Source organism: Platalea leucorodia (assembly GCF_965183815.1).
Source record: "Platalea leucorodia genome assembly, chromosome: 8".
Lineage (NCBI taxonomy): Eukaryota > Metazoa > Chordata > Aves > Pelecaniformes > Threskiornithidae > Platalea > Platalea leucorodia.
The window spans coordinates 41,403,342-41,419,471 of NC_138830.1; the positions used below are offsets into that span (position 1 = coordinate 41,403,342).

Here is a 16,130-nt window from a genome sequence, read left to right on the forward strand (position 1 = left end):
AAGATATCAAATGGCTGGCTGCTTTTATTTACAATACATTTTCAAGATGAGACTATTTTCTAATCACTTGCTCAGGTGTTTAGGATGCACACATGATGACTCCAGATATAAAATGGAAAAGGTCCACTTTGAAAGTACACTAAAGTTGCCACCAGCCATTGGACTACCAATTATTTTCTAAAGATTAAGTTCCAGCGAAAAAGTTTATTATGAACATTTTAAAACCTGAGGTTTTTATGAGTTTATTATGAACATTTAAAAAATTCTGAGGAAGCTGCACAGAACATGGAGGTCACGAGACAGAACCACACCATGTCTCACAAACAGGAAGATTTACTTACATTTCAGCTTCTTTTCTGCCACAAGGTAGAAGACTGACAATTAAAAAATAATTAATAAATACAGAGCTTTTAACTACAAACACCATTTGAACTATTCTTTAAAAAAAGTAAAAAAAAAAACCTTAACAGATCAATCTAATGTCAAACAGGAAGATATATAAACATTTCAGCTTATTTATGTATTTCGGATGGTCTTTGGAAGACGACCAGCAGCAAGACTACAAGAACTTTTAGTATGTGTACGTCTTCCTACTGATTTATGCAAGGAAGGCATATAAGCAAAGTTAAGAACATACTTCAGTAATATCAACTGTGCTTCAGGAACTACACTAAAGAAGGTTTCTAGCTGAAGGTAACTCAAATTAACTTTTGCACATTTCTCCAATGCCTTCCTCCGCGCGGCAGCTTTGAACAGCTGCTGCCCTGCAGCAGGACCACTCCCCCTAACCCAAGCTCAGTGGGCAAAGTAAACGGATCCTTGCACAGGGTTCCTGCGTGCCATGCAGAGGAAAGGTAGAGAAAAATAACACATTAAGAACCCTCTAGACATGTATATTCTTCCACTTATTCTCAGGCATACAGACTCTGCTGCAGCTCTCCTGGAAGGAAAAGTGGCAGACCAGTCCCACTTGAACAAAATAAGCTTCCAAATTCCAGGCAGGGGGGCCCAGCACTCAGCTGGGAAAGCGCCCGGCTACTACAAAAACGTTACAAAGCGTCTTGAGTAGTCTGCTCTTGCCACAATACTGTGAAGGAAAATACAGGGTAAGTGTCAAGAATGGTGATAAACTGCAGTAGTTAGATTAAACATTTATTTTTCATATAGTCACAAAATCTTCACAAAAGTATTGAAACTCAAAAAGGAATTAGACTTGAGTCAAATACAGAGATGAAATGTACAAGACAAATGAGCAGGCAAACTAAAAGATCTTGAAAGTATTTTACTTCAGATTGAAAAACGAACAGTTCCACTGTTCTGTTTAAATAAAGATTTGCAAGATATACAGTATTTTATGAATACAATGCTGGTCATTTGAGGCAATGTAAAACACCTCAATTTTTCCTTCATGCTTTTTTTTTTTTTGCCTTTTTTTTTTTTTTTTTTTCTTTTAGAAAGATACTGTTTACCAAAAAGAAACTTGAGCAGTCCAGGAAAAGCTATTTTCCATTAAATTTATGAAAACCATAAATTGAGGCAAACCTAAGATTCCCAATGGAATCAAGATTATCTTCCCGCTACCACCACCTTAAAATTATCACATGCTTATTGGAACACTAATATCTGCACCCTAAGAGTACACTTGCTTTCAACGATGAGGGTGATTCTTTTAAAAACACTTCAGTGTGGTAAATGCGATACAGATCTTTGCAAGTATTAAGTTTTGGAACAGTTTTGCTAATAGCAGCTAACAATACTGGATTAATATAATTTATAAATAATTGTTCCCTAAGCGGTGAACATAAGTCTACACATTCACAATAATCTAAAACAAAATAAATACTGTGATTATGCATAATGTGGTACAACTTTTACTAGTTTCTATGAACAAAAGCTCAACATCTTGTCGATAAAATTATCTGATCAAATTAAAATATGAATCTAAAATTTAAAAAAACATTGTCAAATTAACATCGCTTAAGCTTAGTGTTTGAGTAAATGTTATGACTTTCTGTATTATTGAAATATATGTATTTTCTTTTTTGAAGTAAAACACTTTAACACATTGAAAATGTTTATTAATTTAAGTGATGACATCAGTTCTGGTCTTATTTTAGCATTATTTTACTTTAAAAATCATTGCACTCATTAGTGCCCATTAAAGGTCAGGTTGGTCTGTATGGTCTGTAAATGTTAAAAAAAGTTTCTAAAAGCTAACAGTACTTTTTATAAAAGCATCACTTCCAGAACAGCTGCATTAAATACAGCCACGTATGCAGAGTACAGACTTTCCTCTTTAAAGAAATATGTGAAAGTAAATGCCACTTAACTTTCTACCACTGAAGTGTCCCAACTCCTGTTCCAAGCTATGCCTGTGAGTGTAATTACACATTTAATTCACATTCATGGCATCAAAGTTACTGCAACCTAGACTTGTAATGCGACTGAACCAGACAAATGTGGAGTTTAAATTAAAAGATAACTAGGTCAATGAAGAAATACTATGAGATATGAGAGGTTTGGGTCTTTAAGGCAATACAAAATATATATCATTATTTGAAGTTGGTTTGGTTTGGTTTTTTTAAATAATTAAGTGTAAATATAAAAACGCCTAAGAGGGGAGTGAGAAAAAAATACTTCAATTGTAAAATTTACTTAAAGCTTCAACAGTTATCATCTCCTACAGGAGTTAGCAAAAATATAAAAGACAAAAAAACCCAGACCTGGAAGGGGGAGGGAAGGCACAAACAAAGAGGCATGGGATTAAAGCAGCCCAGGAATGCAAACGTCTGTAACAAACTGAGTTTTGTTTTTTTTTTTAAAACCGAAAAAAAAGAAGAAAACTATCACCACCACCAACCAAACAAAAAACCCCCGAGTGGCTTTGTATTTCTTTAAAAAAAAAGAAAGGGTCGGGGAGAGACCACTAAGGGGAGGAAGAGAAGGATGCAACTATAAAACCCCATTGCCTGAAATGATGGCACTCTAGAAAACAAGGTGAAGGTTACTTCTCCGAGATGACAAGCTCACTGTCTACACAAAGTACATGTACGCTTTATACAAATGAAAAACTTCATTTGCCACCATAAACCTTTCTTTCAGAGGAACAGCTTTTGCAGATCAAATGTTCTATTAAATCTTTTAAATGCCGAGAAAAGAAATTCTGAGCAACATAACTAGTAACGTCTCTTTATATGGATGTTAAGATGACAATTCAGATTATTTTCGAAACTAATCCTGAGAAAAATTTATGTTTACAATTTAAACAGTAATGTTATGTAAAAAGTATTAACAAATCCACTATTACAAATGTCAGTTTTCCTATATGGTCATCTATATATACACAATAAAATGGTAAGTATATGCAAAAATAATAAAAAAATCATGCACAAATTACTTTCACCTTTAAAGGCTGGGTTTCCCTCAAAATACAATTTTTTGCCTTTTTTTCCTATTTTTTTGTTTTATTTGTTTGTTACCACCCCCTAGACACACTGAGTACTACCTCTACAGGTCAGCATGAGCTGATGGGAAATACATTTATTTTACATTCAAGCTTTTATATCCTAAATGACCCTGTTGTAGCATATGACTTATCAAATGAGCAGCCTTTTTCCTTTTTTTTTTTAAATTTTTTTTCTTTTTAAAATTTTTTTCTTTTTTTTAATCTTTTTTTAATCTTTTTTTTTTATTTTTTTTTTTTATTTTTTTTTTTTTTTTCAGTGATCAATCTTCATGATCCGTTCCGTGGCGAGCTGGGAAAAAAAAATGCAGTTGCTAATCAATGTCTGAACAGTCTGAAGCTCCGGAAGAGATCCAAGGAGTCACTATCAAACTATCCTGTAGCATGAGATCATTGCACACAGAAGAACAGTCATAAAATAGGCAACTATCTACAAAGGTCTGAAAGGGCCGCATCCCTCTTGTGTTTCCTCTTTTTGCCGTGGAAAAACTGATGGTGTGATTTGCTGCCTTGATGTTGTTTGTTTGTGACTGAGGTACCGTGGCTTGAGTTTGTTGGACCTTGGAAGCCTTTGTTAGAAGAGCGAAATAACCGTGCAGATCCATGCTGTAAAAGAAAGAGAACATGGTAAATCAGTGCTAAAAAGAAAAAAGCGTGGCAATTACACAACCCTGTTTCTGGATAACGAGGATGTCAACTCATGAAAGTGTCACACTTGAAAAAATTAATTGGCAAAAGAAGCTAGGCCATTTCTTGGACAGCAGCACAGTACCACGAATCTTTCACTTCGGTAGGTGCAAACATGTTCACCTCTAGACCGAAAACCATGCAGGTCAAGAGAGAAGAGCAGAGCACTTTGAATTTTGAAAAGGATAGAACTGTTCTATCGCTCCCATTTCACAACCATCAAAAAAGTGTTTTACAGAAACAGAAGTCCATAATCCAAGATGACAGGTGAAGATTGCTCAGATCTTGTCTTCTGTGCAAAAGTAAGACAACGTTCTTTTAAGACCAGGACTAATTTTATACCACATCTTTTTACAGACGTAGAGCATCTCGGATTGTGCATATTCACATTCCAGCACCAGAATTAGCTCTGCATAATAACACAAACACACATTCATGGTATATCCAAGGCCTAGTTTGTAAACTGTCTTGTTACTAGCTAGAGAGATCATCAGCAAGTAGGATGCAGCAAGTCTTCAGAATTACTTTTCAGAAATAATATTCCAGAAGATTCCAGACTATTTTTCATACATTAAAGAAGTCCTAAATTCTGAAAAAGTATAAAAATTTCAACTGCATATATCCAAAGTATATTGTATATAGAGGCATACAGTATTTCCAGATCACTGAGTCGTCATAGAAGCATTCCTCAACATGAGAAATCCCCTAAATGCATAAGCTCTGGTAGGTCTCATCATAAAGGTATTTGTCTTTAGGGGGAAATGAGAGGGAATTTCATCTCTCAGCAACGAATCTTCATGTCCCTTAATGAAAGACAGTTCAATAAGTATCAACAGCTAACAGAGCAGCCAGTCATAGTTTTAACCATGTATTTTTGCTAACTGTTGTTCACTAAGTGTAGGCAAGTCTCAGTAGTTCTCAAATTCTGCACTGAAGACTGGACTGATGAGCTTTTTGCAAAAAGGAAATGGGTGCAACACAGCTGTATACTTCTGGCAAATCTCGATTTCCCAAAATAAAGTCCATTCCATTTCATCTGTTTTAAGGCTGGGAAAGCCACCGTTGTAAACTCATCTCTCTAAGCTAAACAGAGAACCAGGTGATTTTAGATACAATCTGTGCTCAAAGCTTTCTAGTGGGGTAAAGGGGAGGAGAAAAACGCAGTGTTTCCTTTCCAGAACAAGCTACCCTTCCATGGAGGGCATTTGTAGTATTCAAATAATCTATACAGTTGTTGTTTCCAAACATTTCACAAACCTGAGATTTGTTCGTGTTGCTGGATGTATTGGCTGTTTGGCTATTTTGTGTTTTCCCACTTGACTGGGAGGATTCCAGTGACACTTCTTGTGACCCCACTCTGTTTGTGGTAGACTGACGACAACTCAATTGTTTAGAGGTTTTGCAAGGTGTTCCATCAGAATCCTTCAGGAAAATGTAAAGTATTAGTGAGTTTTTCTTAAGAGTAAGTGAGTTTTTCTACAAGTGAGTTTTCCCTTAAAAATAAAGCTAGCAGTGGACAAAACTTAAAATGTGTTTATTTTATTAGATATTAAAATTCTTTCAATCCAGAATTCTTACTGAGTAAAACAGACAGGTTTAAAAATGTATTGATGCATGATCCTGATTTTGGGATTTGCCTTTTATTTTTTAAATAGAAATCCCAAACAGATTTTTTTTTTAAAGGCTTTTTTTTTAAGCATATGGCTTAGAACTACCAGTCCTTTTTTTGAAATACAGTTTTCCCAGAGAAAAGAGGGCTATGTAACTTTGTATGTACTGTATTCACTCTCTACATGTGTTGTGTCAAAAACATACTGCAACTTACACGTGTAGAAATTGCATAAGAGGTAACATCTTATGCAAGTTAGGATTCTGGATGAAATAACTAACTAGGATTCCGAGCTTTCCAAATGTATTCTGTGGCAATACAAATCAGGAAGAATAACCCAAACAAATTGAAAAAACAAAATCAGAAAACCTCCAGCACTTACTACGTCACTAGAGCTGGACAGTGTAGACGATGATGAGGATAAAGGACCTGATGAAGAATTTGAAGAATGTTTACTAAGTGTTTCTGAAGTTTTATTTCTAGGTTTTCCCAGTGCTTCATTCTCGTCAGCAAGATTATTGTTGCATTTGTCTAACTGCTGAGTATCTACTATCAAGGTTACTCCATTACCTATTAAAAACAAAACAGAAGCATCACCACACATCAACTGCTAAAATATGTTGCCCTTTTTTTTTTTTCTTCAATATACCCACTCAGGTATTATGTACCTATTATATCCAGCAGGACATGTACAGGCATCTGCACATGTACACACTTTTAATACGTGCAGGCACGTGTGTGCATGTGTTCGTATGTACGTACTGCACGCAGCAAGCCAACACCTCGCAGAGGGCGTGGTGGTTTCCTGACAAGATGCACTATGAAAACCACCACGCATTACCCACAGCTCAAGACGGAAATTAGAGAGATAAGACATGGAAGAAGGTAGTGACGGAGCTCAGATGTACTGCTTAATAACATGACACAGTTCAACAGCACTCAAATACATGGGTTTAAATTCTGTTCCTATATGCCCAATACTCATCAACTCCCATTTTTCTTCTGCTGGAGCTGCTAGGGTCGTAAGAACTCCAAATCAGTCTGGTTGCTTTGTATGATACCCTGCACTGAAAATAAGAGATACAGAACTCTCATAACTCACTAACTGCTACCTTAATTAAAAAAAAAAAAAAAAAACACAAAAAAAACCCAAGAATTGGAACTGAAATCTAAACTAAATCTACAAGACAACCACTCTGTCACCATTATCTTCCTGATACAGGGTTGTTTTTATCTTTTTAATTACATAAGACACCTAGGAGTTACCTCTGTTTTATATAATAAACACTTGTTGCCCCCCCAGCTGTATTTATATATACAGTTTAATACATATATCACAACAGGTAGCTAGTATTACTCTGGAGCTTGCGGGACTGAACCATCGTCGTCTGCCATTAGCAGGGGGTACGGCAGTGCCACTCGGGTCTACAGATCGATAAAACGTGAGTGGCCAAGAAGCACATTCAGTTTACAAGGACGGTGAGGGAAATCACGAACAAAAGCTTTAAAAACAAATGAACAAAATCCCAACCTAGCCTAAAGACTGGGTAGTTGTGTCATCTTCTTTGATTAATCCCTAACAAGAGAAGACTTCTAGCAGCTAACATTCTAAAATTAATTGTAGAGTATTAAAATTCATTTTGATTTGAAAACTTCCAGCCAGCAGACACACCTACACCAAAAGAGGGTGCCAACTGGCTGGTGGAGTCAGAAGATGGGCAATGAAAATAAAGATGATTTTAAGAATTCTGATTGATATTTCAGGATTTCTCTGTTTTAAAGACTTATTCCACTTACATGGTCAATCCTGGTTTCAATATTGTTTCTGTACACATACAATATGTTAAGCTTGAAAATGAAAAATGGAAGAACAATGGAGGGTAAGGATTTAGATTTAAACTAGAATTCCCAGTAATTCTTTTTAAAACCTCGTCCACATTGAAAGGACAAAGGAAGTGTGACAGTAACAACACGTGTCATTTAAATTGGAAGTTTCTGAAAAGCCTCCTTTTGCAAGCCCGCACTCGTTACGGACCTCTATGCTGACCAAATCTATTGCAGTAGAATTAAGAAGTTGTGGTATAGCCATGTTATTCTTGTACAAATCTAAATTTTGTGGATGAGAGCACAAGAAAAAGCCCATCACTACTGAGCAAAAAAGTAAATTCATATAAAGATGCATACATTGCCTTATGTGGGGCAAAACCAACAATAAAATTTATATGATCAAAATACGCAGGAAGTTTCCCACTATCAGCCATGCTTAGTCAAAACTTACCATTACACGAAGACTCTGTCCTACTTTGCATTCCCCACTGCTTTGATATCCAGTCTCTGTATGTGGCCACTTCTTGCGTTACTCTAATTATTCTACCTAATATACTGTAAACCAGGGGGAAAAAACCAATGAACGTCAACACAATTAATTTTTAGGTACACAAAAATATAAGCAATTAATGTTTGACATTTAGACTCATAAAAATTACCTTTCTGTTTCGTTGTTAGGATAATATTTAGCTATTGGGGAAACTGCGTGGCTCAAAACAACATAGGCATAATCAAAAGCCTGTTTCACTTGCATGGCACCATAGGAACTCCTCCCAACATCATTACCTTAAAATAAGAATATAATTAATTAAATAAATAAGATTGAAACTGTGGTTACCTCCTTTCAGGCAGGAGACAGTAATATTTTTTAAAATTGCCCTTAAGTCCCAGCTCTCTGCAGTTACTTCTTGTGGAACAGAGAAGATTAGTGAATCATAAATATTTGAAAGAGCTTCAAAGACCTATAGATATTTACATACACAGAAATCCAAAATGGCAATGCTCTGGGTAAAAGTGCAATGCCTGAAGAAAAAAAATAAAATAACGTACTGCATATATTACACATATAACAGTACTATCCTGGATGACTTTTTTTTAGATCAGAAATATATTAACTCTTTTCTTTGAACAGCACTTGACTCACCATTTCAGAAGCCACTCATTCAAGTCCACAATTAACCTTAACATAAAGGTAACGGTACAGAATGAAACCACTACGTATTTATGTGACTTCACAGAACCAAACGGGAGAGCATACGTAAGAGCACAGGCACATTATAAGGTGCAACTGTGATACAGGCAAGCACAAGCTAGAAGGGGACCACGCGTACGTACAGGTACATCCAGCCCGCGCTCAGGGCCGTGCTGCTGTAGCTTTATGGCTGTTACCACAGAGCACGTGGGAGTTGTTTGGCGGGCCCTCTCATACCCTGCCTCCTGACGGCGGAACAGGCACGCTCTTGGGTGACACGGGAACTTCTGCTAGGAACATGTCTTAAAGAAAATCATTGTGTTCTGAGTGCATCTTGTGTTCACAGACATGAATGAGGTGCTTCTGTTTGGGTTTTGGCGGTCATTCTATGCTATTCTTCTATTTAACTCCTCTGGATTAAGCATTCCCCTAACTTTCTGTCTTAGTCAGTATGTTAAATCTTGGTTTATGAGGATACCTGGCTGTAATGGATCTTCAATATACAGCATTGATGGTCTGTAGCCATCCAGCATGCTTTTTTGCACTTCATCCTTGGCAACATAAGAGCCACCATCCTTTATTCGGATTCCAGTCTTCAGATAATTGAAGTGACGTCCATATAATTCAAAAAACTCTATTAAAAGAACACCATAGTTGGCATTGGGCACACAGGCATCTTCCCTGGGATGCAGCTATTAAGAAGAGAGAAAAAAAATCATTTTCTTAAGACTTCAAGTTTCAAGTGCCTTTAAGTGCCTTTTCTTTTTCACAGCAAACATGTCTAAATGCAATAATAAATAATAATAAAATGTAATATATAAAGCAAACATGTCTAAATGTAGTCTTTTTCCTTAATAGAGCAGTTTTGCAGCTTTAAAACAAGATGCTATCAAAACTTTTATAAGCTAGTTACCTCTTAAAAATAAGGCTGGCAAGTATTAATGTTTTGTAGTTGAACTTTCAGTTTAGTAAGTGAACTTCCAGCACTAATGGCAGGGTTTTTGTAAAAAAGCAAAGATACTTGCACTTCACAAACCAGGGTTTGCAATACAAATACAGGCTTTTAACGTACACAGCCATATAAATGATCCGCTCCACTGTTAAGTATGCGGCCTGAGAGATTATGAACAAAACCAGTTCATAATTGTAACAGATACAAAACTCGACTTGTTTTTTTTGCAGGAGCAAATGGAAATGCTGTTAGTCAATATAAGAAAAAAATGGGGTTGGGAGAGATTTTGGTGTCTTTCAAAAACATATGCCTGATGTTGCCTTCATTTCTTTTGTGCTCAGCAGGCAACTGCAACAGCACTCAGCAAACACCGAGCTCTGGTTCAAGGCTCAGGTTTAAAACTAACTACAATCTGGAAAAGTACAGACATACACATACGCACACAGTTATACAAGAACATTTGGTACAAGAAAAAGAACAAGGCTGATAAAGCCAGAACTCGGCTACTTTCTATTTCTACAATATTCTTCTCCCCCAGGCACAACAACATAGATCTAGCTCATGCATTTTGTTCTCTTAGATTTAAGAGAAAGTTGTAAAACACATTTATTTGATACCAGCTTAAAGACTTAGACAAGAAAATTACGTTGCGTTCATTAAGGCACACACAGGGTGTAGGAGCTGGAAAACAAGTGTTATAAAGGACAGCTGCATCTAACATCAGCCTATGTAGCTTGTTCCAAGTAAGTTAACACAACAGTCAGGTTATTTTACCATGAGTGACACAGGTACTGATACACCAACGGATGTTCCAAACATCTCTAATAACAAAAGTACCAATATGGGAGAAAGAAGAGAAGACAGGTGGGATGTGTCCATTTTTAAATGAAAAGGGGGTGCAAAGCCACAAACAGGATAGCTTAAATGGTTACATTTAAGGTTGATTAAATTCCCTCTTAATCTAATGTCCTTTTGCACCAATGGCATCCATAGGTTTCATTAAGCTTACCTGAAGGAAACTGACAGCCATTAAAAAAAGACTATAAGAACCGATTCCACCTGTAAATACTTCATTAAGGTCCCTCTGCAACAGGAACTGTTTCAATACTAAAACAAGATACGGTAACACAGGGTATTTCTGAAAGAGAAAAACAAAGGTGTTAGGATACCGTGATGCATATATACGATTGAAGCTATGTTATATTAAGTCTCAAAGCTAAGTATAATTCTAACTTACTATTTTTAGTAACAGGGGAGAAGCCAAGTGCTCTGCCTGTGATCAAGACAGTTATTTTACCTCTTCAACTCCAGTGGCAGATATTAACAATAGAAAAAAGTTATTACCTCATAAAATCAGAATGATTTTGTTTGAATATATAAATACCCTTGCTTTTCTCATACAAGTGAAAAGGAAAGCCAAGGAAGAACTATGGAGATATTCCACATCTGTAACAAAACCTTCCTGCTACGACCAAGGTGATGTCCCAAAGCAGACTGAGACTTCTGTCCTGCAAGTACTTCAGATGCCCAGAGTTCAAAATGGTCCTTCAAAATTACTGCGCCCAGAAAACATTTTCAAAGGAGCCAAATACTTACCTTTGGGTAACTGGTCCTTCAATAGGTTTGTCCGCATGGATTCCCTTAGAGGTGTGCATATGCTGCACATGCGGAGAACATGGGCCTTTTGGACAGCAGTGGAGGTGGGGGCTACGCCTGCACTCTGTACACCCCCTCACAGGGGAGGGGGCAAAAGAGGCTCGGTAATATCACTCCTTTTTTCAACACAGAGCTAAAAAGTTCCTTAGTGTCAGAGAAGAGATGTGGATCGTGCTATCTGTGACTGCAGAAGATCAAAGGGAGAAGAAGAATTTCTCCAAGAACTTCTCTGCACGAGTCTTACGGTGAGTACTGGGAGCCCTATTTAACTAAAGATCCCAAGATCACCTTTTTGAACTATTAAGAACTTACAGACACAAGCTGAAGTGCTGAATATCAGTATATACCAAAATTGAAATTTCTCAGGAAACTGCAAACCCTTAATTAAGGCTTCAGCTGCCTCAGACATCCTAAATAAACCGGATGAAGAGAAACAGGCATTTCCAAGGGTAACACTGAACACGACACGTTAGTTAGGTATTCAAAGTTCTGTGGGACAAAATAAGACGCAAGAGAATGCCCTGGAAGTGTTTTATAGAGAGATCCTCAAGAATGCCAACGAAGTCACTTGGCCAGTACACATCAAGTCTTCTCCAAGTTAAACAAACGACCCTCCAGGGTAGCGCAGCCATTACCTGCCGTGTGTCAGGACCGAGCGCCACCCCTCCCCGCCGCACCAGGCTCAGCCGCCCGCGCTCAAGGCCAGCTCTGGTACGGCACAGCTGCACGGCCTTGGCCTGGGCTGCTGGAAAAACGGCCGTGTGGGAAAGCGCCGTGTGGGAAGCCTCACTGGGAGTCCCTCCGCTTGAAAGCTGCTTTTTGTCTCAGCTGCTCCCCTTGGTGCCTGCCTGAGCCATGCTGCTGCGCGCTGATGCTGACCCCGACCCTAATACTGACCCTAACCACTGACTCGGCATCCTCAGCCTCAACCTCCTCACTGGCGACTTGTCTGCCAGCCGCTGGCCGGGCTGGGAGCTGACCCCGACTACCGTCACCAGACCTGCTCTGCTCTTCGGGCTGGGGTACCACGGGCTGCAGCCCGGCAGGCAAGGCCTCTGCCCTGCTCCTGGCCAGCTGCCACAGGCGGCTCCCGCTCCCCCCCCGGAGGCACAGCCTGCTCTCGCCATGCCCCGACCCAAGTCCAAAGCAGCCTCTCCAAAAGGTTACAAATAACCCAGGCAACAAGAACACACTAACACTTATTTCTTAAGGACACAAAAATGCCTTCAGGCTCTCAAGAGAAGACTACCTCCTATCTTGAAATTAAGAAGTACATAGGCAGTTTTGGGCAAGTCTGCAGGGCTTTATGGACTTAGCTAAAACTAAATTTATATGTGGAGTGTAACAGAAATACAGCCTGTGTTGTGGCAGAAAACCAAATATGGACAGCCCATCCTCCACAAGGCAATGCAACAATGCACACGATGTAAAAACTAAAGTTAGTTAGCGAAGTCCAGTTAGGTGTCTTAAGACAGAGAATCTGGGCATCTTCCTTCCCTAACAAGGAGCTACATAGCACGAAACTATCCGTCTTGATTTAGCAGCAAAAGGTTGGCCAACACAATCAACTTCTGTTCATCAGACAGAGGCTGAGAGAAGAAAGCTCTCTGGACCCACACCACCCTCTTACTCTGAATGTGGACGCAAGAGGCCTCACCAGCACCAGGTTTATGTAAGCACACAGGTGAGACCACGCAGACAAGAACTCAGACTATTCTACTGAAACTGAACTAAGGACAGAGATTTGTCTTCTGTGTCCTTCTACAGGTTAAAGAAATACACTGTAGAAGCAAACTTGCTACTAAACATACACAAAGGAACTGAAGATTAACAAGCTGAAGGCCATACATTCAACTCATCAGCAGTTGAAAATCCCCCCAAATTTGGAAGACTTCTTGCAACTCGACAACATTATTAATGCAGATGTACATGATTTGTAACCCCAATGATTGAAAGTAAAGTGCTTGCTTTATTCAGATTTACCGAGTTTTCTGAAGGAGTTTTACTTTTCTAGCTATTGAAATACTTTGATGCTCCTGCAGTCCATTAGTTTGGTTAAAAAAACAAAGTAGTTAGTAGTAGAACATTAATAGCTAAGCACTCAAGTGAAACTGAACCGCACTTCATCTCCCTACACAGAACATGAAAATCCAAGAAAAATTTTCTACTGCTTTTATGAGACATTTACTATGAGTGTCCAAAGCACTGAATAGGGGAAGGGAAGGAAAGGAAAAGAGTGTAACGATACTTCAAAACTTTAAATACAAAAGCTCATTAATCCTAAAAAAAGGATCCTATATATTAAACAAAAAATAACTGTAATGTATCTATGATACAGGTATTAGTGGATCCCTGAACAATAACTTACTACATTTAACTTATTCTACTTAATTAGCATTTGTATGCTGAAACGATATTCAATCTAGAACAAGATTATTCCTGCTTTCTGCAGGAATGTGTGGTTATTACTAATTTTAAATTCAAGGAACCACAGTTAGAAGAGCAGAACATTTAAGACAGGTATTTTCCTTAGTCGTATCATTATAACTTCTCCATACTTTCTTTGGACATTTTACTATCTTCATGCCTTTTAGGGCAATATATCCAAAACCTAAGAACATCACACAATAGTATCAGACAGCAAAAAATAACAGAGTGAAAGCGTATCTCTAGTAAGGATGCAGTCTAAGTAAAACAGAAAATCAAATTAAAGTCATCGAATATTAAGCTTTGTAGTTCTGTTATAGTGTTGCCTAACCTTGATAAAATCTTTTATGAGCTGGGCTGCTTTAACCCCATTCTGTACATTAAAGCTTATATCAACTTTTACTTCAGTGAAGGAATCTGTCAGTTTAATAATAGGTACCTGCAAAAGAAAGACAGACAGATTAAGTCAATACAGATTTCCAAGACACATTTGGTTTCATTCATACTTATATGCACCAGTAACACTGAAATGTTTTATGAATTTGTAGAGAGGAGGTCGACAGAGAAAACAGGACTCCTGTCTATTTATGAACTCACGCTCTTTGCCAATTTGTTGACATAAACCTTGCTTTTCTAACTCACGAATGCTATTTTCCATTTACTATCCTGTTAACAGAACTTAACACTTCATCTTCAAAGTGATTAATTTTAAATTGGTTTTAGTCAGTTCCTGGTGCAGAAGCATAGTGCTAGTGGGAAAAACAAACACCAGAGGGAGACAAATGCTTAAGAAATAAAGATAAAAGGTAATAGACAGATACTCTTAAGAAAAGACACACTCGTGTCATTGTGGGTCATTGATTCCTCATCAAAATTACCTTCAAACAAGAAGCACGAGATATTGAGAGCACTCTGATACATCTCCACCTGAGTGGTTTCCAAATTACCTCTCTCTACTAACAACATTACACACCTGTTTAAACCCCAACACTCTTACATACTCTTACAATTAGCAACAGGTAGGAAGTTATAATGGAATGAACCCTATCCTGCACAAGACATACCAGTACATATTTATACAAGGCTGTACTTACTGCTTCTATGTGAAAATGTATTATGTCTGCTTACTAGGAATAACAAAAAAATAAATCCTTTACTTATGTACAAACTCAGTCCAGAAATTCACAAGTCTAATCACATAAATTCACAACAATGACTAGTATAACCTCATTTAAAAGCAAGTGTATGTTGTGCAGTATGGAAAAATCTGATGATTTTCCCCAACAGAAGAAATGCTTATGTTGGAGCGCTATCACTTTGTCAATAATAAAAACCATACTAAATAAAAAGGTCCTATTGGTTCTATTTCGAATGCATATATAAAATTGTTTCTGCTTATGAAAATTCACCCTTTTAACCAAGATCTTGCTTTGATTAAAACTTTAGCTTAGAACAAGCAAATACCCTCTTCCCCCAAACTTACAGTTGCTTTATCTAAAACCTTCACTGAGTTTTCATCTGCTACATTGTGCTTTCTAAGAGCTTCTTCCAGGGTCCAAAGAGGTAATGTCTCCCATTTTCCAAACACAACTAAATCAATATCACTGAAAGGGAAGGAAAATATAGATTTATTAAAAGACCAAAACACTTAAAAAGATAAAGAACTGACATCCACACATAACTAGAATAAAGCTGACAGACTGTAGCTTAACCAAATAATTTATTCTTAATTTTCTGAGGAAAGGGATGGAGATGAACTCTTACACTTGGGGAAATACAGAACATTTCAGATTACCAAGGGGCGGGGACAGATACACATACAAACCAACTGGGTTGCAAAGCCAGAGATGAGTCTCCTCAGGCCATACTGTCAGCAGAGAGGGACCAGCTTCTCCAGAGTGATTCAGAGCAAGAAATGAACTTGTTGTGAATCACCACCTTTGGGCTGCATTAATCAGTAACACCAATTCAACAGCCTATCACTGAAAGGGAAAGTCCTGTTCCTCATCCTCTCCTCCCAGATGCATGGCCCTGTTCCCTCCTTTACTCTAGGTCTGGTATTTGTCTAATCCACAGCAAATCAATTCAACCTATTAATGGGGGCCTGGCAGAAAGCAACTCCCCCCACCCCTTTAAAAAAACCCCAAACATTCTGGGGTCATTTCCTGCTTCTTTGCAATTCAGAGTTGGTTTTCTGGGTGATCAGAGCACCAGTGGGCACATGGTAAGCAGCTGGCCTGTAGTGCCAAGAACAGGGAGCAGGGAAGGAGAGAGGAAAACGTGGCAACTTTGACTTCAGGAAGCAACAAGCTGTTAA

At 38.0% G+C, this 16,130-nt stretch overlaps 1 protein-coding gene across 2 annotated transcripts in view; it reads right to left on the minus strand.

Moving 5' to 3' along the window:
* Window positions 1-3,173: 3,173 nt before the first annotated feature.
* TENT4B (terminal nucleotidyltransferase 4B) overlaps window positions 3,174-16,130 on the minus strand; it is a 43,004-nt gene continuing 30,047 nt past the window's right edge. The window contains exons 4-12 of one of the 2 annotated variants that reach the window (XM_082320253.1): window positions 15,297-15,417; window positions 14,145-14,252; window positions 10,740-10,868; window positions 9,257-9,470; window positions 8,246-8,372; window positions 8,038-8,141; window positions 6,142-6,188; window positions 5,408-5,572; window positions 3,174-4,069 (exon numbers count right to left, since the gene is read on the minus strand). In XM_082320253.1, the coding sequence (XP_082176379.1) occupies window positions 3,890-4,069; window positions 5,408-5,572; window positions 6,142-6,188; window positions 8,038-8,141; window positions 8,246-8,372; window positions 9,257-9,470; window positions 10,740-10,868; window positions 14,145-14,252; window positions 15,297-15,417 (1,195 nt within the window). In that variant the 3' untranslated portion in view covers window positions 3,174-3,889. Of the gene's footprint in view, window positions 4,070-5,407; window positions 5,573-6,141; window positions 6,330-8,037; window positions 8,142-8,245; window positions 8,373-9,256; window positions 9,471-10,739; window positions 10,869-14,144; window positions 14,253-15,296; window positions 15,418-16,130 lie in introns of both variants that reach the window. The other variant, XM_082320252.1, reaches the window with a different exon arrangement.